At 46.5% G+C, this 25,478-nt stretch overlaps 2 protein-coding genes and 1 pseudogene across 2 annotated transcripts in view; all 3 read right to left on the reverse strand.

Annotated features, from left to right (window-relative positions):
• Window positions 1–25,478, reverse strand: part of BTC (betacellulin) — a 108,617-nt gene that overhangs the window by 16,174 nt on the left and 66,965 nt on the right. Inside the window, exons 2-3 of the mRNA XM_083179156.1 lie at window positions 20,486–20,584; window positions 8,293–8,410 (exon numbers count right to left, since the gene is read on the reverse strand). Of these exons, the coding sequence (XP_083035282.1) occupies window positions 8,293–8,410; window positions 20,486–20,584 (217 nt within the window). The remainder of the gene's footprint in view (window positions 1–8,292; window positions 8,411–20,485; window positions 20,585–25,478) is intronic.
• On the reverse strand, window positions 717–2,475 carry LOC146067098 (uncharacterized). The gene is made up of 2 exons (XM_083179157.1): window positions 2,140–2,475; window positions 717–1,075 (listed from the first exon to the last, which is right to left on the reverse strand). Exons 1-2 carry the CDS (start codon window positions 2,345–2,347, stop codon window positions 966–968), a joined length of 318 nt encoding a protein of 105 aa, XP_083035283.1. The 5' UTR covers window positions 2,348–2,475; the 3' UTR covers window positions 717–965.
• LOC146045319 (U2 spliceosomal RNA) lies at window positions 20,091–20,198 on the reverse strand (annotated as a pseudogene).

A 25,478-nucleotide genomic window follows, 5' to 3' on the forward strand; every position in this document is an offset into this window, starting at 1 on the left:
TTTTACATGTGATAAATCGCATGGGAATTATCACATATAAAAATGGCATATCAAGATGTGAGCCCTCCTGGTAAATCGAGTCCAACTTGCCCTCCATTTGTCACAAGAAGGGAAGAGGAGGGTAAACAAAGTATGGTAAGTTCACATTCCCATATTTGAGACCAGTGACAGCCTCAGAATAATGCCCACATTACAGACTTGCAGGTGCTTCTAATCGCACAAGTCGGGGGACTGGCCACGCGGCATGCTACCATCTCTAGTAGACATGACAGGACCTTGTGAAGGGACCAACTGATCACAAATATCCACTTGTTTCATTTTGTTAAGTACATTAAGTGGGTAAGTACACTAAGGGCCTTATTCTGATCGGTGCGGACATTCCCGAATTGTTACGGTGCGGGCCGCACGCAACGCTGTGCGGCAGCGTGCGGGCATCGTCCGTAGAAACGCCCACGTGTCCTCCGCATTCGGACGGAGTCACTCTTTAAGAACAGGGCGTGTGTACGGACGACATACAAACCGTGCGTGTGCGGGGGAAACGTACAGATTCTTGCACGGTCTTCCCGCACAAGCACGGTCTTACCGCGTGAGAACGTACGGAAAGCTGTCCGTACGCCCCGATGCGGAGTATTTACGCACAATCCAAGACAATTTTGTACTGAGTACACACAGCGATCACATGACCCACTTAGGCTATTAGGCAATCTCCTGAAAAAGGGATTGTTAGCAATTGCAATCAATTAAATGCTCATCTATACTGACCCACATTCCTACTACATTCATGACACACATTAACCCTTACAGCATGTGACCCAAACATACATCTAGATACACTATGTACATTTTGCTTATTTTAAACATTTTAAACAACTTACACATATACTTTAGCATGTTAGAAAAAAACACTGACAACTTTCAACTTTAAATAACGATTTATTCAAAAATAACTTGCCCCAACCCAAAATTTAAAATTCCCCATCAAGTATGCGGTCCATCTCCACAATCATTTGGCTCATCAGGCCTCTCAGTCTCAGGAGGGCCCCACGGCGACCCTCCTCTGCTTGGGCAGGCTCATCTGTGGAGGAAATTAAAAATGAAAAATGACTAATGCTATTCATGCATACATTTAACATAGTCAAAGCTACATTTTAAACATGCATTCTGCGAGGTGTGTGTGTATATATATATATATATATATATATATATATATATATATATATATAAAACTATATATATATATATATACACACATATCTACCTATATATATGAGACATACACCTATACATACATGCATACATACTACATGGAAAGCCTGATTTTGGCCCTCTACCCTTTACTCTGTAGAACACCTCACAGTCATACTGCTCCTTCTCCATCCAAACCCACCCATGACTAAGCTCTGAGAAGCATGCCACGCGCTGCACCAATCACAATTCGGCAAACAAAGTTCAGTGTCTGTTATATGATGGAGCCTGGCAGGGGAGTTACACAACTCTCAGGAATGCTCAGTACATTTGTGCAATCAAGCATGGCTTGCCTGCTGATGGTCTGCTCCAGAAATCATTGTCAGAATGCCAGTTAGGGGAGGCTGCAGCACTAACCCACTCCCATGCTCAAAAGCATTACTAAGACCAAATCAACACACAATTATGGTGCAAAACATACATGCAGGCCGCAGGGGGTGGTTAGCTAGAGGAGGGCCCAGGGGCACTGACCACTTGTTACTCCAGTCTAAGCCACGCCTTATTATACTCCATTTATGCCATACTGAATCTAGTTTACAAAGATCAATCACCAGTAAACTCTACTCACCTATATGAGGCTACAGATTGTATGCTTGCAGCAGAGACATGTAACCCTTACATGAGCAAGTCATCACTTTCTTCCAGGATACAGATTAACTACACAGGTTCAGTGGCACTTAAAATCGACATGAAAGCCATCCTCACAACCTGTGTCATTATTATGTGTCCTGGCTGAAAGGGATGGTTTGCCCACCCTATCTAACCACAAAGTGTGTCTGTTGCTATCCCGTTTCTTTTGTCATTTTATAGTATTGTAAAAATCAATTGAATCACCAGTGTTACATAGCAAATAGTACATGCCAAACGGATAAATAAATCCTTATGTATACATACCAATTCCGGCCGCCTGGACAACCTCATCGGGCTCCACCTCCTCCTCAGGGGCCTCCAATGCGCCATCCTCGGCCTCGCTGACGTCCTCCACGGGTGCCAGTGCCTCCACAGCCCACCCCTCGTCATCGGCAATTTCCTGGGCCCCCTCCTCCGGCCTCCCTTCCTGTGGCTGGTCCTCCAGGGCCACCGCTGCCTCCTCCTCCTCCATTTCCTGCGCCCCCTCCTCCGGGCTCCCTTCCTGGGGCAGGTCCTCGAGGGCCACCTCTGCCTCCTCCCGGGCCTGTCTTGCGCGAGCACGTGCTGTGTATGTGAAAAATCAAAAAAGTGCTAATTAGTGGTAATTACTATTAAGCCTTATCAAGCTATAAATGCTAAGGTTAGAAGTACAGATAATTGTACAGGCAAACAGCTCCTTAGTGGCCTTTACAAAACACAGCCTGTAACATGGCAGGTATGCTGTGACATTTGGCCCATTGTAAGCATCACAAGCATTAATCCTCCCCAATAACATATTTTATGATCATTACTGGGTGTCAAACAGGAAGTAGCACTCATATATTGTATGCCATGTTTAACTCATGGATCAGGCAGGTTACCTTATTGGTTGAAATATGGTCATGTCAGCAATATTGTATAATTGGGCATTTAATGGGTAAACACTTACATCGAGCAATGCTGGCCCGTATTTGCTGGAGCTTATCAGGCTGGCGCCGCCTGAGATCAGACCATCGCCGCTCCAGCTGTGCGATGGTCCTGCGGACCTGGGTGCACGCGAATATGTGCCTGCGGGCCGATGCATATGCCTGGCGCTTCTGCCTGTTTGTAATAAAAGGGCCGGCACGCCCCAGCCTGGTCTCCATAACGGAGACCAGAGTTCGCAGCTCCGCGGAAGAGAATGGGGCTGCTCTCCCATAGGCCGCCATCTTAGCAATGGCACAAATCAAACAATCATGTGCTGTCATTGGTTGATCAGAGTGATATTTGGTATTAACTTTATTGTTCATTTTTACACTAACAGCGTGTATGCGCCCGAACAGACGGCTAACCCATTGCATCGCACACCCATCCGAAACAGTGTAAAATAAGATGGAAACACATTATATCTAATCTATAACATTCACCAAACATGGGTCTAAGCAACAGGTGAAATAGTCTGCATCTCTAGACACTTACACCTAACTCCACAAGGTACTAAACAGCTAATTTATAATGAAGGCAGACCTTTTCCCAAAATTAGGCCATGCTGCCATGTGTACACTTACCTTCTACTGGGCCATATTACAGAGGTGGAATGAAAAGTAGCTAGCATCTAACCTGAATGTGGAGTGCTTTCACATGTGATTTGGATGGTAGCACTGATTACTTGTGGCTAAGTGGTGGACTGGATTGACATATGGAATGGGTAGTGTCAGTTGTACTACATAGCAAACAAGTGCACAGTACAGAAGTACATTCAAATATACAGATGGGTCTTTTCCCATCTTGGCAGGGGATGGCGCTGGCGTCGCCAGCCGCCATCCCCCGCCAGCGCCATGGCGATCGTGAGAAGGGGACGCGCGCGCACGAGAGGCGCGCGCGTCCCCTGCCGACGGCGCTTCCATACGTTTCCCCGGGTCCCCGCCGGCTTGCCGGCGGTAACCCGGGGTCCCCGCCGACTGCCCGCACCCCCCCTAACCCCCTCCTAACCCTGTCCGTCTCCCTGAGGCGGAGACGGACAGGGTTTCCGTCGCGCTAGCGACGTAGACTGAGACGCGCGTGCGCGTGAGACGCATGCGCGTCTCAGTCTCCTCGCTGGCGTGGCTGCTGGCGGGTCGCCAGCGCAGACGCCATGGCGACCCGCCAGCAAGGATGGGACAAGACCCATCTGTACATGTCATGTCTGACCTCAGTTGTATTTGGTCATTGGTGTTGGAATCTGCATTTAGCAAATAAATCACACTTACTGAGTTTGCCAGGTTTTCTGGAAATATTTCGCCACACCAAGGGGCGGGCCGTATGCGCCGCACGGTTGACGCTGGGGTACGGAACGCGGCCGTACGGAACGCAGCTTGCAGCTGATTAACGCCAATTGCAGAAATAGTATTTAAAGTGGTCCTAGAAAGGCAAACACTTGTTGCAAACATGCCAGGCTCAGACTCTGAGGAAGAGCAGGTGGTGCAGAATCTGTTGTCCCGCATGGAGGCCAACACCACATATGTACCCCACAACCCAGAGGACCGAGCTGGCCCATCAACATCAGGCCAATCAGCAGCTGGGCCATCCTCAGCAGAATCATTGGGAACCCAGCAGGTGGCTTCCCAACAGAGTAGCCAGCCCAGCACTTCAGGTACAGCAACCGGTGCCCGTGGCCGTGGCAGTGGCAGTGCCCGTGCCCGTGGCCGCAGTGGGGCAACACGGGAACCAACAACACGAAACATGGCATTTGAACCGCGGGAGCTTGACATCCTGGTGACCCGGGCACGTGATTTAATTGAGTGTCCTGCGGTGAAGTTGACACACACAAGGAGATGGAAGATCTGGGAGGAGATAACGGCGGAGATTAATGCAGTGGCTCCACAAGTTCGTCAGACGGAGCACGTTAAGAAGAGGCAAGTACATGTGTGTAAAATTTGAGTAGGACAAGTCCAGTAATGTTTACATTCAATATTAGATGGAGTTGGCCAATGGGTGTTCACGTTGCTTGGACGCACAGACATGTAGGCCATGACATTGAATTGATAGTTATTGGAGGGTGACTGTTTTTGTATCTTCTAAGGATTGGTTTGAAAAAAGAATATAGTACGTTTGGTGTCAGTAGGCACATGTTGTATTATGTTTCAGATTGCAATGGGTGCTACAGCAAACATGAGGAGTTACATGTATTAATATGTACACTTTGATTGCAGGTGGCACGACTTCAAAGGCAACCTCAAGAAGAAATTGACCGAGCGGTGGCAACACAGCCAGACCTCTGGGGCTGGCCCCATGCCTGGCAAGCTGGAGCTCACCCCCCTGGAAGAGATGGCCCAGTGCTGTATAGCAGTGGAGGAGGTCCGGGGGGTGAGCACTATAGACAGCGAGTCCCCAGCGGAAGTGATGGCTTCTACTCTTGAAGGTAATTATTTGCCAGGCCATAAGTAGATGTTTTAAATGTTGCATGGAATGTGTGGTAATTTGAATTTTCTTGTTAAACAGCATCGCCACCGCTTGGTCAAGATTCTCTTGAGGAGGTTGTGGAGTCTGTGCCACCTGGCCCCAGTAGCAGGCCCGTGCAGCAGCTGCCAAGATTGTCTGCGGCTGAATTGTCCATGTGGGGCCGTGTGCTGGATAGTATTGTGCAGCAGGGAGAGTCGGCATTCGAGCGGGTGCGTAGGGCCGAGGAGGTGCTGCAGGGTTTGACCACCAGCCAGCAGAGTATTGCTGAGAGCCTGCAGGCTATGAGTGCCAGCCAGCAAGCTATGGCTGGCAGCCACCAAGCTATTGCTGGTAGCCTGCAGGTGCTGGCTGATCAAGCCCTGCGGCAAAACGACCTCCTCCTCCGCCATAATGAACTTATGGTGGAGCTAGTTAACAGCAATAGGGCACTAATGTCACCCGCTTCGGGTGCATTACCAACCTCATCACTCCCTGCTGCCAGAGGGGGAAGAAGATCCACCCCCTCACCAGCACGTGCTCCACATGAGCCACCATCTGACTCTGGCCGTGGACGAGGCAGAAGAGCTGCTGCACGTGGCAAGGAGCCTGCCAGGGGCAAACGTGCTCGCAAATGAACTTGTGTCCCCATTAATCTCCTCCGTTATGTCTTCCCAAATCTTCCATTGAGCTGTGTGTGTCAGCATCCTGTGTCCAAATCCGTGCCCAGGGTCACCACTTTTGCCCGCGGTTCAAATGTCATGTTTGGTTCCTCTGTTGCCCTGTTTCAGTGTGCTGTACTTGAAGTGTTGGTGCTGTACTTTTGTTGTGAAGCCACCTGATGTGTTCCCAATGATTCTGCTGTGGCTATTTATTCTTTATTATGTCATTTTTGTCCTGGTATGGTACCATTTGTTTTGTTATGTATTTTCAATTATTGCCAAAGTTTGTTTAATAAATGTTATTTTGGCCCCACAAATGTCTGTATTAATTTAGACATGCAGAAGTGGCATGTGTATTAGTATTAATATTATTAAGTTGTGTGCATTATTTGCAGTGTTAAAGTGTGTGACAAGTGCATCATGTAATGTTCCCTTTAAGCTGCAATGCTTCCAATTGTAGCAGTGAGAAGCGTGTAATTAACAAGTCATGGGTAAAGTATGTGATTGTATTGGGTTCAGGTGACATTGGTTGAGGTGCGTCCGTCCTGATTAGGCGTTCCGATTGCCTAGCGCATGACCGAGTGGTGTCCGCAAAGCAAAAGTAACCTTTTGGACACCGCACATTTCTTCCCTTTTTGTTCGCGTGCATTCGGCGTGCTGTCCGAATGCACGCCTACCAATATATGTGTACTCCCCCGTGTCCGCCCATGTTTCCGCCCAGTTTAGCCCACTTTGAAACTACGCCCCTGTGTCATTCCGCATGACGCCCATAACACACCCCTATTGGCCGAATGTATGCGGTGCACAGTTCTGTACGGGATTAGTGAGAACAAGTACGGAGACCATGCGTGGCACATGCGCGTCGCGTTCTCCACGCATGCGCAGACGGCTAAAAAACGCCATCCGAAAGAATGCGGAAAAGTCCGCACCGATCAGAATAAGGGCCTAAGTGAGCAAGTGTTTAATTTTGTAAGTATATTAAGTGGGCAAAATAATATAACTGCACGCAAGACACTTTATATAAAGTATTTCAGCAGATGCAAATACAGTGGTGCATTTAAACTATCACTTAGAGGAGTATTCAATGTGTTCCAATATTTCCGACCACATTGATACCTGCCAGATTCTAACAAAATTGAATCTGCATGGATGAAAATGGCTGCAGGATTGTCAAATCCCTGGCCATTTTTGCCCAAATACACGTGGATTTCGACAATCAACATGTATTCTGACTGTCGGAACATTTCCGATAACTCAAAGATTGAATACCGACAGTCAAATTGACATCAGTCTGGCCATGATTCTGACTGTCGTAAACGTTCCGTCAGTCGGAATTAAAACATTGAATTCCCTGCATAGGGGTACGCAATGCCGGCTGCTATTTCTGAAAGGGGAAATAGCGTCCGCCGTCTATTCAATACTGCCATTTCAGACAGCATTGACGCAGATAATGACAAAACAGATCCGACTTTAAAACAATTCAGATCTGTTTTGTCAATTTACAGCTGTTTCTAGACAATCCGCAGCCATTTTCGCCTACACGCAGGGCCGGATTTGTGCCTAGGCCCATGAGGCACCGGCCTCAGGGCGGCACCAATTAAGGGTGGCAGGCAGGCTGACATTCTGTTAAATAGCAGCATGGCAGAGCGGGTGGGCAGCGGCGAGTGACGAGCGCCGCCGCCGCAGACATGAATTATCATACCTCCATACAGTGAGGACCCAGAGTGCTTAAAAAAAATATTAAGGTGGGCTACAGTTAAATTGTAATGAAATATATAAATAACAATGTATATACATATATGATTACATTAAAATAGGGGGGGGGGGGACACAAAAATGCTGTGCCTAGGGGCGGCCTGACTCCTAAATTCGCCCCTGCCTACACGCCCACTTTCCAACACTCGACAGCCGGAAAATTGAATTCATGGAGTTCGGACAGTTGGAATCCCAAACTGAATACCGCCCTTAAACTCCAAATCCTACTTTTATCCCTTATTTAGCCCTCCTCAGCACGACAGGACCCAGATGACTCAGATTGGGCAAAACATCTTTTTCTCTCGAAGATGTGTCCCAGTAACAATGTTACATGTGTTTATCTGTGTGCAGATGAGTCTGAATCTGTATACAAAGTAATACAATGCTACTTTTTTCCAACACCAATATATGTTGAACTTCATCTGCAACTTTGTTTATGACTTTAACCGCACAAGAAATAGTCCAATGCCTCTGGTTAAATTGTTTTTCTCTGTTTCTGCAGTGTGAATACAAAAAAAGTGCCTAAGCTACAGACTTCTTGCTCCGTTAACTATATTGTTCAGATTTTATTAATTACATTGATTTTATTAAACACAAAAACTGTAAATATTTCATGAACACTTACACACAAGCTGGCACTTTCAATTCCTTAACGAAACGACATTTTCCTTTTATACAATAATGCCTATATGTTTTTGGACATCTGGAGAAATGGCCCCTCCATTTTGCTGGCTCAGAAATACCTGCAAGGAAGAATTTAAACACAAAATAGTAATGTAGTATGACTGGTGACATTTTAAAACTGTATTAATCATGTTGACATTCTTATTTGTCCCTTAACCCTTTCCCGACGGGGCGTTTTTTGTTAACTTTTCTTTTTTTTTCCTCCTCGCGTTCAAATAAGCGTAACTTTTTTAATTTTCCGGCTATATAGACACATGACACATGAAGTTGTACTTTTTAATGGTACCATTTACTATATATTATACCGTATAATATTCTGGGGAATCAGGAAATAATTCAATGTGGGGTAAAAAGGAAAAAAAAACGCAATTCCACAATTTTGCGCTGGTTACGTTTTTTTTGGAGTTCATAGTTCGTTTAAAATGATGGGTTATCTTTATTCTATGGGTCGTTACGATTCCGGTGATACCAAACTTATATAGTTTTCGTTACGTTTTACCACTAAAAAAAAATAGACAATTTTACGGTTTTTCTAATTTGCGTCGCGTCGGCCATGTTCTGCGGCTTATAACTTTTTTATTTTTCCACCTACGGACCTGGGTGAGGGCTCATTTTTTGCGGGCTGAAGTGTACTTTTTAATTAATACCATTATGGGATATGTGCGACTCTCTGATCTCTTTTAGTTACATTTTTTTGGGTAGGCGATGCGACCAAAAAACGTAGTTTTGGCGTTGGGAATTTTTTTCAGTTTATGCCTTTAACCGTGCGGGATAAATAATGTTATATTTTAATAGATCGGACTTTTAGGAACGCGGCGATACCAAATATGTTTATTTTTTTTATTTTTTATTTATTTTTATTTGTGAAATGGGGAAAGGGGGGTGATTTGAACTTTTAATATTTTTTTTTTTTTTTTAATTTTTAAACTTTTTTTTTTTTTTTTTTACTTTTACTACAAGGCCCCCTAGTGTACTTGACCACTAGGGGGCGCGATCGCCTGTACTAGGTTCAGCCATAGAGCTCTATGGCTGAACATAGTGATTTTCAGCACTTCCTATTACATCCTGCCTCAGGCAGGATGTAATAGGAATGCTGACATGGCCAGCACAGGGGTCTACATTAGACCCCTGGCTGCCATGGCAACCAATCGGCACCCTCCGATCTCGCCGCGGGGGGCCCCGATCGGCGCCGGAGGGGGGCGCCCCCCCTCCGATCAGCTATTTAAGCACTGCGGGCGCTTTGCCCGCGGTGCTTAAAGGGTTAATCGGCCACGATCGGCGAACTCGCCGCTCGTGGCCGTGAGAGCAGGTACCTGGCTGTAATATACAGCCATTACCTGCTCTCTTTCAAGCCAGCTCACTCCGTGAGCTGGCTTGATTCCCCCGCAACCGTCATATGACGTACATGTACGTCATATGTCGGGAAGGGGTTAATTTATTTGTAGAGGAATAAGGGAATGTTCATGGCTAATTTAAAGCCCCCATATGACTTTGTACATTTAGTGCAGGCCATTTTATTCATATTACTGGGAGAGAGTCAAAATTACAGTATGTTATCCACAAATAGTGAAAGTCTCTACTACTGTACTAAATCTATACAACTTTATTCAGTCTGAACCTATTAGTAAGTGGTTTAATATTTAAGGCCCACAGAAAGGAGAAGGTGGCCTAATCCAGGGGGAATGGAACCATTCATGTCAATTTTATTTATTTATATGTACTTGTTTAGTTTCACGGTGGCAGATATCGCATGCGCATTACTTTACATGTATTCGGTGGCGAGCACAGCAAGCCCCACGAGGGGACGTGGAATACATGTAAAGTAATCGGCGTCCCCTTGCGGGGCTAGCTACGCTCGCCATGCTTCGGGCTCGGTGGCTCGCTGTGCTCGCCACACTGTATAAAATCAACTCCATGCCATAGTGGATAGTGGGGTTATGAACAGGTACTTAATCACATCACACATTGAATCCTATGCAAATCTAATGCAAATTGTATGCTAATTGCATGCAATATATCTGCCACCATGAAACTAAACAAGTACCATTTATATATTTATTTATTAACAGTTTCTTATATAGCGCACACATATTCCGCAGTGCTTTTACAGAGAATATTTGAACAGTCACCTCAGTCCCTGCTCCAGTGGAGTTTAAAATCTATATTCCCTACCACATGTACACAGACATTCTAGGGTTAATTTGTTGGGAGCCAATTGACCTACCAGTATATTATTTAGTGTGCTGGAGGACTCACCGGCAGTCTCAATTCCGACAGTCATTACCCTGACAGCTAAAAGCCCGACACACTGGCAGCAGGTATTCTCCCTCATGGGGGTCCACGACCCCCATAGAGGGAGAATAAAATAGGTGGGGAGTGTAGCGAGCCACTGTGCTCGCAACGTAGCGGGCTTTGCTGCGCTCAACCCGCTGTCTGAGTCCGGGCAGTCGAGATTCTGACGTCGGGCTAATGACTGTCGGAATCCCAACTGTCGGGGAGGTCATTGCTAAGACCAAGCACAGAAGAATAAAGACTGTTTGCTAAGATTGTGGATGTGGGATAAGTCATGAATAGCAACAAGACAGTTGCCAAAGAATCCACAAGTTTGTAGGTTTTGGAATGGCCAGGAAAGACCAAAAAATGAAAATTAATTTTAAGTGCCCAGAGATAATAACATAAAAGATCATTTACATTTGTTTATTTTGGAGATCAAACTACCTAACTTTCAGTCTGTGTTACCCATAACTTGTTTAGTAGGCAGAAAGCCAAACTGGAGGATGATGTAGTAAATGGGAATGTTATCTATTTGCTAGGCCCTTTTCAAAAGATTAATGTCAGTTTTTAACAAGGAGACTGGAAGAAATTTGGCAATGATGTGGGGTTACTGGAATGTGCACTTTACAAATTAGATAAAATGATGTGGGTAGTGAACACCAGATAATTATATTGATACAAATATGATTATGTTAAAATTTTTGGAAAAGTCTTCAAAATAAAATATGGGGAATGAAGATAAAAGCAGAGGTTTAGCTTTTTTAAAAATTAGGTAATTTATATTGCATTTTTTTGAAAATATAAACACCTAAAACAAGCAAAGGGTATAGCAGACATATTCAGCAAGTATCACAGATACTGAAACAAGAATGGCAAGGTAAATATACAGTGAAGAATAGACAGCAGATTATTCAGAATATCGAAGTTGCATCATGGAGTGGTCGTGGGACGAGCCCCCGAAGATGCCATTAGGGATCGCCCAGTCCACCACCAAAAAAATAGAAGAGTAGGAATATAAATTAAAAAATAGTATACTGTCACTGCAATGCCCAATAGAAATATATCGCCAAGCTAGAGAAAACGAATATTATAAAATCTCGTGTTGGTTAAACGGGGAAATGAGGAATATAAATAAAAATAAATCAAACTTTCCAAAACAATCCTCCCCATAACCCCCCACCCTGTATTAGGTTACAACTCTAGGCATACCTGGATCCTCTAACCCCTACCCCTCTAGCTACATTGCTACCTAATGCTATACTAAACTCACCAACCCCAGCCCTACCCACCTACCCACCACATACTGAAGGATACGCAGACAGATAACTGACAGGGGCTAAAGTATTAATGGCCTTAGCAAGGGTAGGACCATCACTCCCACAATATAAGGATATAAAGGTGCCACATCCCTCAGAGACACAGGTGAACATAGCTAGCTGGGGTAGTCCCAACTCCCCCACTATATAAGGATATTAAACAATGTTAGGCATAGCATCTGAGCTCCAGTCTGACTTATAAAGGGGGAAAAAAAAACAACATAGTGGAAAAGTCTGTGCCGTCCTTAAATTGAGAGGCCTAAAGCCAGATTAGAAACATCTCTGCCCTCCCACTACAGCAAAGTAAATGAATGTCATACAGTGTATCATTAACATTGTATAAGACCACATAGAGCATAGAGACAAAACCTAATAAAAAAAAAATAGAATAATAGAGGTAAAGTCTAAAAATGCTAATACAGGATAAAAATAAAAACTCACCGTGTGTACACCCCTTTACATATAATAAAAAAAATCGAGTTAAAACATAGCAGTACAGTTCCATTATTCAGTCACTAGATGGTGCTGTTTAACCACAGCCTGATATGCTGCTTCTACAAGAAATGTACACTCCTTTAACGTATGGAGGTAGGCACAATATATTCTTTTGGGAGGGGAGCACAACATTTTTGTTACACCACTGGCTGCACAATCCTTTAGTGAAGGATCATTACTAATATAGGACTTCCAAACATGGGACACTGGGGGAATAGAAATGGTCTTTTCCTTTTGTACTGTACATTCTAATCTCAAACTTGCAACCACTTCTAAATGAGCAGCTACATTAAACTTGGGCAGCCACATAAACTTGCGTGTACTTCTAAATAGCAGTCACATCATACCTCCTAACAATGGTGGCAGTGAAGGAGGGACACGAGTGCACACCGAAGATGCATGGCCATGCCCCCATCCCCTCTCTGCAGTGAATAGACATTGTGCACATGCAGAGCAGTGGCTAGAAGGGGGGATACCCAACTGCCCCCTTCCCCCCCCCCCACCAACACCATGGGATACTTCCGGGACCGTCCCATAAAACGGGGGAGGTCCTGCGAAAATTGGGACAGTTTGAAGGTATGGCATAGCTGCCTACCCTCCTGCATAAACTCACCATCGGGTATCCCCAGGTCCACAATTTACAACTTAACACACTAAACTGTAACTTAACCTTAAGCAAACTGTGTGTGTAAGGATAGACAAACGTGCGCAAATTAGCAGCCAGGAAAATCCGTAGAACTCAGAAATAAGGTTCTCCTTTAAAACCTTCACCAAAAATCACCAAAATACCAATGCTGATTTTAGGTCCCTTTGTCTGATATTTTTCTTTATATGTCTGATTCCACAAAAAGATTTGATACCAGTAGTACAGCTATTATGATGGACCCTAAAATGTTCAGAAAGGGCGTGAGTTTTTACACCCTTTTTGATATTCCGAAGGTGTTCGCCCAGTCTGATTTTGAATGGTCTAGATGTTCTTCCGATGTACCATAAACTACATGTACATTCAATAGCATATACAATACTGCTGCTATTACAAGTGATGAAATCGTGAATTTTAAACTGAGTGGTATTAATTTTAACTTCACTTATTTTATTAATGCTGCCTTTCACATGTCTGCAGGCTATACATAGCCCACAGCGAAAAAAACCTTTTGATTTAATTGTCGTCATCTGTTTTTTAGTTACAGGAAGGGCACTTTTAACTAATGTATTTTTGATGGTGGGCGCTCTGCGGTAAATGCAGTGGAATCAGACATATAAAGAAAATATCAGACAAAGGGACCTAAAATCAGCATTGGCAAGGGCCGAAATGAAAACTATTTATGAGTTGGGGACCCTCATACCTGGGGGGCCTCAACTCAGATTTCGAAATTAAATGGTTCCTATAGAATTTTAAATTATTTTAAATAAAAATTTTTTAACATCACCAAGCTGCTAAATAAACCCTTTTTCACTGTTATGCTGTAAATTAAATTTGAAAGATTTTAATGATATATGTGCATGATTATATTTTTGGCACTCCTGCACTTTATCTCTCTCAGCACTTTTCTCATAAAAAGCACTTTCTATGATAAGAGTATAATTGCCATACTGTTTTCATCGTTTTATATTGCTCTATTTGGCAAATAATTGACACAACGTTTTTATCTTTTTATCGTATATTCTGTGATCCAGATGCGGGATGAAAAGCCATGGATGCTTGATAGGAATTAGCAGCGCACAGCGTCTAGATTGTATACAGACGTCTGTGGCGCCATGGTAACCCTGGACGCTGAACTCTGAATCACAATGCCAGCTACAGGAAGCCGGCAGTAGCGGAGAGGATTGTGGGACATGTAGTTGATAACTGTATAGGAATCCTAACGCGCTGCCGGATCTTCAATAGGATTGGCTGATAAGCCTTTTAAAAGTCAGGTGCTGCGGGCGATATGTACACCTTGATAAAGTCCCCAGGCGGGGAGGAAACGCGTCGGTGGTGACAGCCCGCACCGCATATCCAGCTTTGTGCAGCAATATAGCAGGAGATATCCAGAACACATTGTGAACCAGACGGCGTTACAGAGGGAGAAGGAGAGCCGGTATCCTGACCCCGGGGAATCAATACATCATGCCCTTTTGAACTGTACGTCTACAGTTCCTAGTGATCTGGTAATTAACCCCCTATATGCTGACAAACGGAAGATTTTGGATGAATGTTTGTTTTGGATACATGTCTATTATCATTCATGTTTTTATTGTTCCTTGTTGAGGAAACTGTCTCTTATGTAATAAATTGTGTTGCATGTGGTACTACACCATAAGAGGTTTTGTGTTTTATCCCTACATGTGGAATATTGGCTGAAGGAATTTCAGCAGAAAATCACGCTACTAAGCGCTGGATAAGTCTGTTAACTCTATCTTGTAACTTAACCTTAACTTAACTAACTTATTTAATAAAAAAGACACGGACACAAAGTGCTGGCGTTTCAAAAATTAATGTCAAATTTATTTTTGACAATTAAACTATGACCATAAATGGTGGCGGAAAGTGGGGTTAAAGATGAATACACATACACACCATCTCTCTGGTGGATCACTCTCCCTGCTCATCCACCCAGGTAGGTGGTGTGGCCATCCCCCGTGCAGAAGCATGTCCCATGACAATCGATGTCAAGGGAGAGTGCACCCCACTATCTACACTCACACAGAGTTCTTAAAGGATGACCGTTCTTTACCGCCACATCTAGGCCCTAAGCCGCAGCACGGCCACCATCTAACGAAACACTCAGCACTGTGTACCCAACCAATTAAAAACATTGCCCAAAAACAGAGCCACGCCCTCCGGGCTCAAATGAACGCCATCACTCCTATACAGCTCAGGTCGCTGAAAGCTGATGGCTTCATGGCGAATGACACCCCCACCATTGGTCTGCAGGAACTTCTCAACTGCAGCGTTCACTTTCTTCCGCAAACGCTCCAGGCGGGGGCAAGATCTAGCATTCCTCCACACTCTCCTAGAGATCATGGAGGACCACACCAACCTACATGTCGGCAAACACTGGGCAATGATGTGTAGGTCCCGGATAATCACGGAGCGCAGCTCCAAGGCGGATCCCCGCCCTAGGTAATTTCCACCCAGGTGGAATATAATGACCTCCGGGACCCCAAACATCCTCAGGACTCGAATCAGCCCAGCCTGCAGTCCACTCCACATCATGCACCGTACCCCCAACCACCTAACCTCCCCAGCCTGTGGAAACACATATACATCAGAGGCGAGGTTCGCCTGCGAGGCCCAATACACAAAGGAATGGCCCATCATCCACACGGACTTTACGTCCTGTCAACCTGAAATATGCATACGAGAGGTTAGTGAGCTGTCGACATCCTTTCACACTGCACTCAAGCACCAAAACATGTTAGAAAAGAGAGATGAGAGGAAAAAACGTTTAAAAAAAACAGTTTAAAAAACTGTCTTTCGTATGGGGGCAGCCATTTTCCGAAAGTCACTTTTCTTATAAGCATCAGGAGGCTGCTTATAAGAAAAGTGACTTTCGGAGTCGGGGGATGTTAACCCGGCTCCAGTGCTATGAATATTTAATGAGCGCTCAGTGCTTGGTCAAATTTGGTGGTAGAGATTCAGCTGAATGTCCGAAATGTAGAGGGGCGGATTGTGGCTTTTGGCACCTTATATGGGTATGCCCTGTAGTTCAGAAATTTTGGAAACAAATTAAGACTGCTTTGATAGTCACAGGAATCCCGTCGGAGTATCTTACCCCCAGGGTATGTTTGTTAGGTGCAGGGGATGCTGAATTACTTTATAGGGATGATACTATGTATGTCATTAACCTGACTGCCCTAGCAAAGGTTTGTATAGCTCGCGCTTGGATGGCACAGTCAGGTCCATTATTTAAAGAATGGAAGATGTTGGTCAATTCTACTTTACAGCATGAAAAATATATATATATATATGTTAAGGGGCAAATTGTCTGAATATGATAAAGTATGGCATCGAAGGATTAACTCAATTTATGCCGATACATTCTGAATGGCTCTAATGTCCAACTGTCTATTTAAATTTGCAGCCACTGATGCCAAATAGTCCTTACAAAACTATATGACTTCACTAGGAAAATATTCTTTCTTGATGATATTTCTCATTTTAAGGAACAGGGTTGGATGGGACAGTATATATTATATTTATTTATGTATTTAATACATTATTATTATTATTATTATTTTTTATTTTATTTTTTTGTGTTGGGTGTATTTATATATATTTTTTTATTTTTTTTACAGTAACATTGTTCATTGTTATGATAACATTGAATTATCCATAAGATAACTATTCTTGATGTTTTTGTTTATTATTCCTTTTTGAAATGTAAATGCCTTTCTTTAAAATAATAAAATTACTCTATTGAAAAAAAAAAAAATATTCACTGCGCTGAATTTAGGACCCAGCTCATTGGCTGGGTCCTAAATACCGTTTCAGACCCGATTTTGATGCCAAAATACCGGGTCTGAAACGGGTAGGACCCTCCATTTTAACTGTTTTACAAAAACGGCTTTTGTAAAACGGTAAAGTGGTCCTGCACCTTTCAGACCGCACAGATTACCATTTTAAAACGGTTAAAAATCGGCAAAATATTGTTTTTTAAGTGCGGTCTGAAAGGGGCATATTTAACACGTCCCTTTGCCCCAATGTAACTGACCTTAGAGAGAGATAAAGTAAAGAGTTTGCAAAGTATCCAGTCAGCTTCTGTCATTTATCTTGCACAATCTAAAATGTGACCTAAGCCGATCGGCTGCTAGGGGAAACTGCTCCACTTTATGTATTATGAAGGTTCATACATATCCCTCTTTGTCCTGTGGAGTAAACAGAGCTACAGTATACAGATGGGTCTTGTCCCATCTTTGCAGGGGATGGCGCTGGCGTCGCCAGCCGCCATCCCCCGCCAGCGCCATGGCGACGGTGAGAAGCGGACGCGCGCGCACGAGAGGCGCGCGCGTCCCCTTCCGACGGCGCTTCGATGCGTTCCCCCGGGTCCCCGCCGGCTTGCCGGCGGTAACCCGGGGTCCCCGCCGCCTGCCCGCACCCCCCACTAACCCCCCTAGCCCTGTCCGTCTCCCTGAGGCGGAGACGGACAGGGTTTCCGTCGCGCTAGCGACGGAGACTGAGACGCGCGTGCGCGTGAGACGCACGCGCGTCTCAGTCTCCTCGCTGGCGAGGCTGCTGGCGGGTCGCCAGTGCGTACGTTCTGGCGACCCGCCAGCAAGGATGGCAAAAGACCCATCTGTATAACATACAGCACCCAGCACTGTGTGTGTGGCTGATTGGGAGTGTAGCTTGTGACCTAATATGAAGGCAGCATGGCAGTGCATACTGTAGTTCTGCTCCATACACACAATACTGTACATATGCCTGAGCACAGAAGTGCAACACATGGTAGCTCAGAGGTACTGTACAGTCTCATTATGGCTGTATGAGTCAGAGATTAGTCCAGGGATCTGTAGGAATCAGTGAACTAATTGAACTACTGAACTATTTGCAGGACTCATGGTGTCATCAGGACAATGTAGATCCGCAGAGTCCAGACCATGTGTGAGCTCAGCACTGCCACCTGTGGCAGCTAACATGTACTGCCTCCTGAGTATTAGGGATGGCCATCGGCACATCCCCCATCGATGGTTGCCATCGATGGCTTCTAGAGCAGGAACCATCGATGGCTATAAACCATTCTATCTCACACCATCGATGGTTCCTGCCATCGCTTAGCCGGGCATGCGCAGAGCAATGGGAAGGGTCGCTGTGGGCAGCCTGCTCGGCCGGGATCCGTGTGCATGCGCAGACGAAACTTTAGCCATCAATCCAGTTTAAGTTTCTTTTGCGCATGCGCGCACCTTCCAGCGGGGCGGGCCGCCCGCAGCGATGCCGCTAGACGCAATGACGCTGCGCTTGCAGAGCGCATGCGCCCACAACTTTTACCATCGGAAGCCATCCATCGATGGCATAAAACAGTTCGACCATCCACTATCGATGCCCAAAACATCGAGCACTAGGTCCCAACCATCAATGTTTTGGGAACATCGATAGTCGATGGCCATCCCTACTGAGTATTGCATGAGAGCTCAATAACATGGCTTTTGCAGAAGCACCTACACAGGTCCCAGCAGCAGATTTAGCACAGCAGTATGCTCAGGACCCAGTACCAGAAGCAGCAGCAAGTGTTTGGACATCTGGACTAATGGTATAGTGATAGTATCACAGAAAGGTGAGCAGCATGAGCACACATTCTCACTCACAGACACACCACACATAGACTTTGGCTAGGCAGTGCATATTTTCATTTTATTAGATCTGTATTTTCTGGGCTTTGCTCTACTTTTAACTTTAGATTCAGTAATTAAACATGCAGTAAATGAGCCTTATGGAGCTGCTGGGCTCTGTCTGTCTGTGTGTTACACCTCCCACTTGATTTACTTTCTGGTGAACTAAATGCTTTTTTTTTCTACTCAGGAGCCCGAGGTGTGCTCCCTACCACCAGTGCTGTGCCTAAACACGTGCAAAGGGGGCTGTGCTATCGAATTGGGCCATCTCCCGAAGGAGACGGGCCCCGTTTTTCCCCTAACCCCTCTCAACCATAAGGCCGAAGAGGGGAAAATAGGGAACGGTGGGTCCTCTTCGCCAAAGCTTAGAGAGACCCTCATTTCTCAACCCCCGGAAGGGTTAGGACGGTGGGTCCTCCGCACCCGAAGGTTTGGAGAGACCCTCAGTAGACTTCCCTCCACCTTGCGGCTCGGGGTCGTCCTCGGGGTACCGAAGCTCTCCCCAAAAGGCGAGAGCTTCAGCACATTGGGGAAATGGAAGGCCCGAAAGGGTCGACCACACTACCCAAAAAAAGTGACAAAACTACAAAAAACAAGGAACGTGAAAAGTTACAAATGTGAGAGGGGAAGAGAAATAAATAATAAAGACCTCAGCCAGAAGGCCAGGGTGGGGGTGTGAAAAATTGTCCTACCCCATCCAAAAGGACAAGGTAAGCACGTGAAGCGCTAGCCTAAAGGGAAGTGCGCAGTGCTAGTGCCATACCAGTGTAAGGTGACTTGGGATCACCCGTGCATGTTCGGCACCCCCGAGTTTCCCCTGGGGCACAGTGCAGCCTCGGACTCCAGGCAGCCAGCCAGTCAGCGTCCGACCAAGTATTTCTCCGCCTCACCAGCAGGCCCTTTCCGGCCCCCCGGCATGGGAATGGATACTCCACCAGGCTTTTCGATGAGTCTCCCCCGCAGAGGCCGAATAGACCTACTGAAGGAGAAGAAAACACCTACTCAGTCCTGACGTTTCACCTCTCCCAGGGATTGAGTACTGGGCTGGGCTTTTCGCTGTCTCTCTGGTCGGGGGCCAATGTACTCCCCGGACCAGCGAGCAATCTACTCGGTCCCAGCTTTTCCCGTCTTCCTGGGAGTGGATACTAGACCGGGCATTTCGAGTGACTCTCCCTCAGAGGCTATAGACCCCCGAACAAGAGTCCCATCTACTAGGCCCGATGCTTCTCCCCTCCCTACCAGTAGGAGAGTGTGTTCCCCCCCCTACAGCAGGGCGTTGATACTCAGCCAGACCTTACAACCGCCCAGAACATGAGGTACACTACGCCTCAGCTCAGTAGCAAGGTGGTTTGGTCCAGCTTTTCTCTATTCTCTGCCAGGGGGGCGGTCCAGACCCAACTGATAAGAACAGATACTACACTTGATCTTAGCCAAAAGGCCCAGAAGCGATGGTGAACTAAATGCTGCTGCACACAGATAGGCAAGTATGAGGCAAGTATGAGGTATGGCCACATGTCAAATGCACATCCTGTTTTTTTTGTGTCTTCCCACAACTAGAGCTACTTTGCAAGTGCAACTCAGAAACAGCCTAATGGAAGTTACTTTCCAGAATCCTTTGCTATTATATTACAATGCCCTATTGCATTGTATGAATCTACACATTTGAAAAAATGAGTATACAGTACAGTCATTTCCATAAGACTACAACATGATTACAAAATATTTTAACTCCTTTACCTGAGCAGTTTTCTATATATTCAGGGCACGGAATACTTTTAGTTTCAGGCTGTGCTGTTGAATTTCCATCCAATCTCACACATGGGAAAACAGTAAGACCTTTTAAGAAAACAAAGAAGAAAAAAAATATGATTTCTTTCTGTTGTAAGGTGCTGCATGTAATGTAATGAAGTGAATGAGTTTAGTATTAAATGCATTTACTTTACACCATTAGCTTAATTTAGCACCAGCTTTACTCATGTCAAAGCCTATACATATTGCATTTTTACATGCTATGTTTGTTTACAAAGGGTTCAAAATCTGGCTTTTCTGATCAAGCTTATTTTACTAGCTGTGTAGTAAAATAATTTCCCTTATATACACATCCAAAGAGCACCAACTTTATATACTGTATAAACATTACAAATGTTAGTAAAAGTTTTTGCTATGAGACATGTTTCTAGGCTGGTTTCCATGGGGGTGCGTTGAGATCAAATGATGCAAATTGTGTCATCATAGCCCCGCTTGCAATGCCTGTATTACCGGCATTGCACAGCTGGGGGGTGTCCATGATGACGCGATCATACTGACGATGCCTCAAACATTGCTTTTCCCCATAAGCTCTGCCCCCATCCCGACACCCCCCCGGTGACACCACCCAGTGTCCCCACCCCCACTGCTTAGAGCTGGCTGCCCTCTTGGAGAGGGCAACCTAAAAGTAGGCAAGCCTGATTTAAATGTCTACAAAAGTATGTTTTGCAGCTCTTTGTTTATGTATGCATGTAGCGGCATGCGATACGATTTTTAATTGTACAAGCACCCTAATGCAGGGGTTACCAATCTTTTTTGAATCACGGCACCCTAGAGTATCAGAATTTTTTTACGGCACCCCTAGGCCAAAAAAAAATAATTCGATTGGGTTTATATGCGATTCTTAGGGTCAGTTATGTGGTAAAGGGCAGGATATGCTTCTATTTGTACACATTTTATGATTGGAAAGGCACCAGCACTGGTTTTGCTCATTAACAACTAACCATTAATAATTTGAGTTGGTCCTGGACCACCAAACAAGGGCACCCCTGCATGTGTCCCGAGGCACCCCAGGGAGCCACGGCACACAGTTTGGGAACCACTGCCCTAATGGGTGCTTACAATTATAAATGCACCATCATTGTCAACGCCACCCCCACTATCAATGCCAACCCGAAGCGTGGCGAGCAGAGCGAGCCCGTGAGGGGCGGCGGTACGCGCCCTCCGACTTTTTCATACCCCCACTATCCACGTCGGCGTGGAGTTGATTTAAACAGTGTGGCGAGCGCAGCACGCCCCGCGAGGGGACACAGATTATTTACATGTATTCCGCGTCCGCTCGCCACGCTTCAGGCTCGTATTCCGCGTCCGCTCGCCACGCTTCGGGCTCGGTGGCTCGCTGCGCTCACCACACTGTCTAAAATCAACTCCACGCCGACGTGGATAGTGGGGGTATGAAAAGGTCGGAGGACATGTACCGCCGCCCCTCGCGGGCTCGCCACGCTTTGGGTTGGCGTTGATAACTGGGGTGTCGTTGACAATGGGGTGCATTTAGCATTGTAAGCACCCATCAGGGTGCTTGTACAATTAAAAATTGCAACGCATCGTATGCCATTTGCTGGCATGCGATGCTATGCGATATTTCATTGTACAAGCACTCCTGTTAATTTAACGGGAATATTGCATCGCATACCACTAAATACCGTATGTGATGGGCGCCGTGCTAGGAAACAAGTACCGTTTTCTTTACTACAGTAACTGCAGCAGAAGCAGGTTGGTCAGTGAGCCACATGAATGGTTTAGGTCAGGGGTGCCGGTCTGAGTGGCCTGCCCATCTGCCCGGCTTTACCGGGAGTCAAGTACAGGGGAATTCTCGCGAGAAGTCGGTAGTTCTCGTGAGATTCCTCTTAATCAACAGCAGCCGGAGACCGTCAGTCCTATTCAGCGACAGCCACCGGAGCGTGGGACGCAGTGGCGTAACTATAGAGGGTGCAGGGGATGCAGTTGCTATAGGGCCCGGCAGCTTGGGCGGGGGGGGGGGGGGGGGGGCGAGGCAACCCACTGCACTCTCTATAGTTGGTATTCCGGTAGGAGGTAAAGCTGCTACATGTGCAGACTCCGAAACTGAGCAGCGGCGCCAGCGATGTGCGGCTGCAGCTGAGTGACTGTACAAACAACGTCCACCAGCCGCACACAGTCTGCACATGAACCGGCTTTGCCTCCTACTGTACCTCCGTTGTCTGTCCTTCATCATCCCTCCTTGCAGCAGCTACAGTGACACCTATAGAGGGGCTGGCTGCCTATAGTCCCAGGGCTGCCATGAGGGAGTACTGTACCATGCTCAGGATCATTTCTGCACTGTGCTCCCCCTGTCAGGGCAGCATGGAAGCTCCTGCACAACAGGAAGAAGCAGTGCTGAGCAGTCCACAGAAGCCCAGCCTCCGCCCTAGTACATCCAGCACGTTTCCCCTCCAGCAAGTGTAGATCCCTTACCACAATCTGCTCATGGTTTTAGGACAGACAGGAGGAGAAGGAGGGTGACTTCTGCTCCATAGACAAGGTAAGAGTGAGTGACTGTGCAGTGTCAAGCTGATTCCCCCTATCCCCCCAGTTTTTCAATCCTCTTCTCCCAGGGCTTCCTCGTGGATCATGATTCATGAGGGGTCTTTTGTCAGGCACAGAACAATACTGTAGTTTGTGCAGGGATCTCAGGCCCTGTGTTTTGCATTTCTCTACCCCCTCAGTTTCACCCTGCATCTATCTTTCCCCTTCCTACTGCCCTGCGTCTCTCCGTCCCCATCCTACCGTCATGCATCTCTCTGTCCCCATCCTACCGCCCTGCGTCTCTCTATCCTCATCCTACCACCTTAGTCTCTCCATCCCCATCCTACCACCCTGCGTCTCTACGTCCCCATCCCACCACCCTGCGTCTCTCCATCCCCATCCTACCACCCTGCAACTCTCATCCCCATCTTACCGCCCCGCGTCTCTCTCTCTGCCCCCCTTTTATTCCATGTGTAGAAAGATGTGTTTTTCCCATGGGGGGGGGGGGGGTTAAAAAGAATTTGCTATGGGGCGCACAAGCTTCTAGTTACGCCTCTGGTGGGACGGCTGCAGCTAGGGAAGCCAATCCCGGAGCATTTTTTCAATCCCGGATTTCGGGATTGAAAAATGCCTAATCCCGGGATTCCCGGGATCCCGGGATTGGCTTCCCTAATTTAAAAAACGCACCCCGGCCGCCTTGCATATTTACTTACATGTGGGCTGGGGTGCGGTGCGGCCGGGTGGGTTGGCGGGCGTCAGGGGAGCCGGCGGGTGGATGGGCGGGAAGCCGGCAGGTGGATGGGCGGGGAGCCGACCGGATGGATGGGCGGGGAGCCGGCCTGGAGGGTGGGTGGATGGGCGGGTAGCGGCTAGCGAGCCAGGGGTGGGGGGGGGGGGCAGCGAGCCGCGGGTGGGGGGGTGGGCTTCTGGGGAGCCAGCCGGGTTGGTGGGCAGGGGCAAACGCATGCTGCACAGAGCCACACTGGCTCTGTGCAGCTGCTTGGCCTGCGCAGCGTGACCTCTGTACTCGTCACGCTGCGCAGGGATGTACTGCCGGGGAAGGGAGAAGCCGGGCAGTGTCTGAGCACACGCTTAGATGCTGGCCGGCATTAGACTGCGCATGTGCAGTCTAATCCCGAAATCCCGGGATTGGAAACTCCAATCCCGGGATTGAAATCCCGGCGTTTTAGGGGCCAAATCCCGGGATCCCGCCGATCCCGATCCCGGGATTGGCCACCCTAGCTGCAGCAGGACAATTTGTAAAATAAATTTTTAAATATGGCCCCCAAAGGATTTTTTCCCTATACAAACGGCCCTTGGCACAAAAAAGGTTCCTCACCACTGGTTTAGGTAGATGGAATTCTAACATACAAATTATATATCGGGCAATGGAGGGAGTCTGAAGCTTGGATCACCTCAGATTCCCAAAGATATGGCGGTCCAGATTTTAGGAAATCCAAACGTTCTTCTCTAGTAGTTGGTGCTACCTCACAACTATCTGTGAGGTTGGCAGCAGTAAGCCTCCTCCATTGCAGGGAACAGCCAGGTTCAAGAGCATAGGGGGAGATGTATTATAGCAGTGCATATTGAGTCACTATAACACTTCCTACTTAGCCTCATACCTAGGCGAAGCAAGAACGGACAATAACAAGATGTAAGTTGATATAGTAAGATCAAAGAGGGGCAAGACAAAAACTCCCCTCTCTGGTGATGTTCCCTAGATTGCGCCCAGCCCATCAGCACACACTGAAATGATGTCTCTGCCTGCCCAGCAAGCTGCACTGCGCATGCACGAGATTTTTGCAGTTTTTTTAAAACCTGTCTAAAATTTTTGCAAAGTACATTTTGACTCATTTTTTAAGAGACACAGATATAACAAAATATGTGTATGATATCCCTTGAGAACATTCATTTTCCAGGTGTACGCACAAATATGTAGAACTTGGATATATATAGTGGGGGGCCTGCTGCAGTGCTCAATTTCCAATTACAAAGCATCCCCAAAAGATTTCTATGCTTCTACAATGGAAATTTGACAACCTCGGTAGCTGTAGCTAATGCTATCTTCAGATGATGTTAGCTACTGTAACCTATGGCCTACAGACTGCAAAAAATGGCTGGACATGTGCTGCAGCATGATCGAGCTGCAAATCCAGGCGAATCATTAGGAATCACTTTTACATATTGAAGACAAGTGGTTATCCATGCATACTGTACCTCCCAACTGTCCCGCTAAATGGGGGAACGTCCTGGTTTTTGGGGACGTTCCCGCACCCCTCCCACGGCGGGCAGTGTCCCGCTGTGAGGGGGGGCAGTTGGGAGTCCCCCCAATCTGACAGAATATTCAGCGGCGCAGTGGCCGAAAACGAGGCACGATCTAATTTGCGTAAGTCACTCTCTCATTTGCATATGCCACACCCCATTTTCGGGCACTCCCTTT

The sequence above is a fragment of the Crinia signifera genome, chromosome 1 (assembly GCF_055691185.1).
Source record: "Crinia signifera chromosome 1, ASM5569118v1, whole genome shotgun sequence".
Taxonomy (NCBI): domain Eukaryota; kingdom Metazoa; phylum Chordata; class Amphibia; order Anura; family Myobatrachidae; genus Crinia; species Crinia signifera.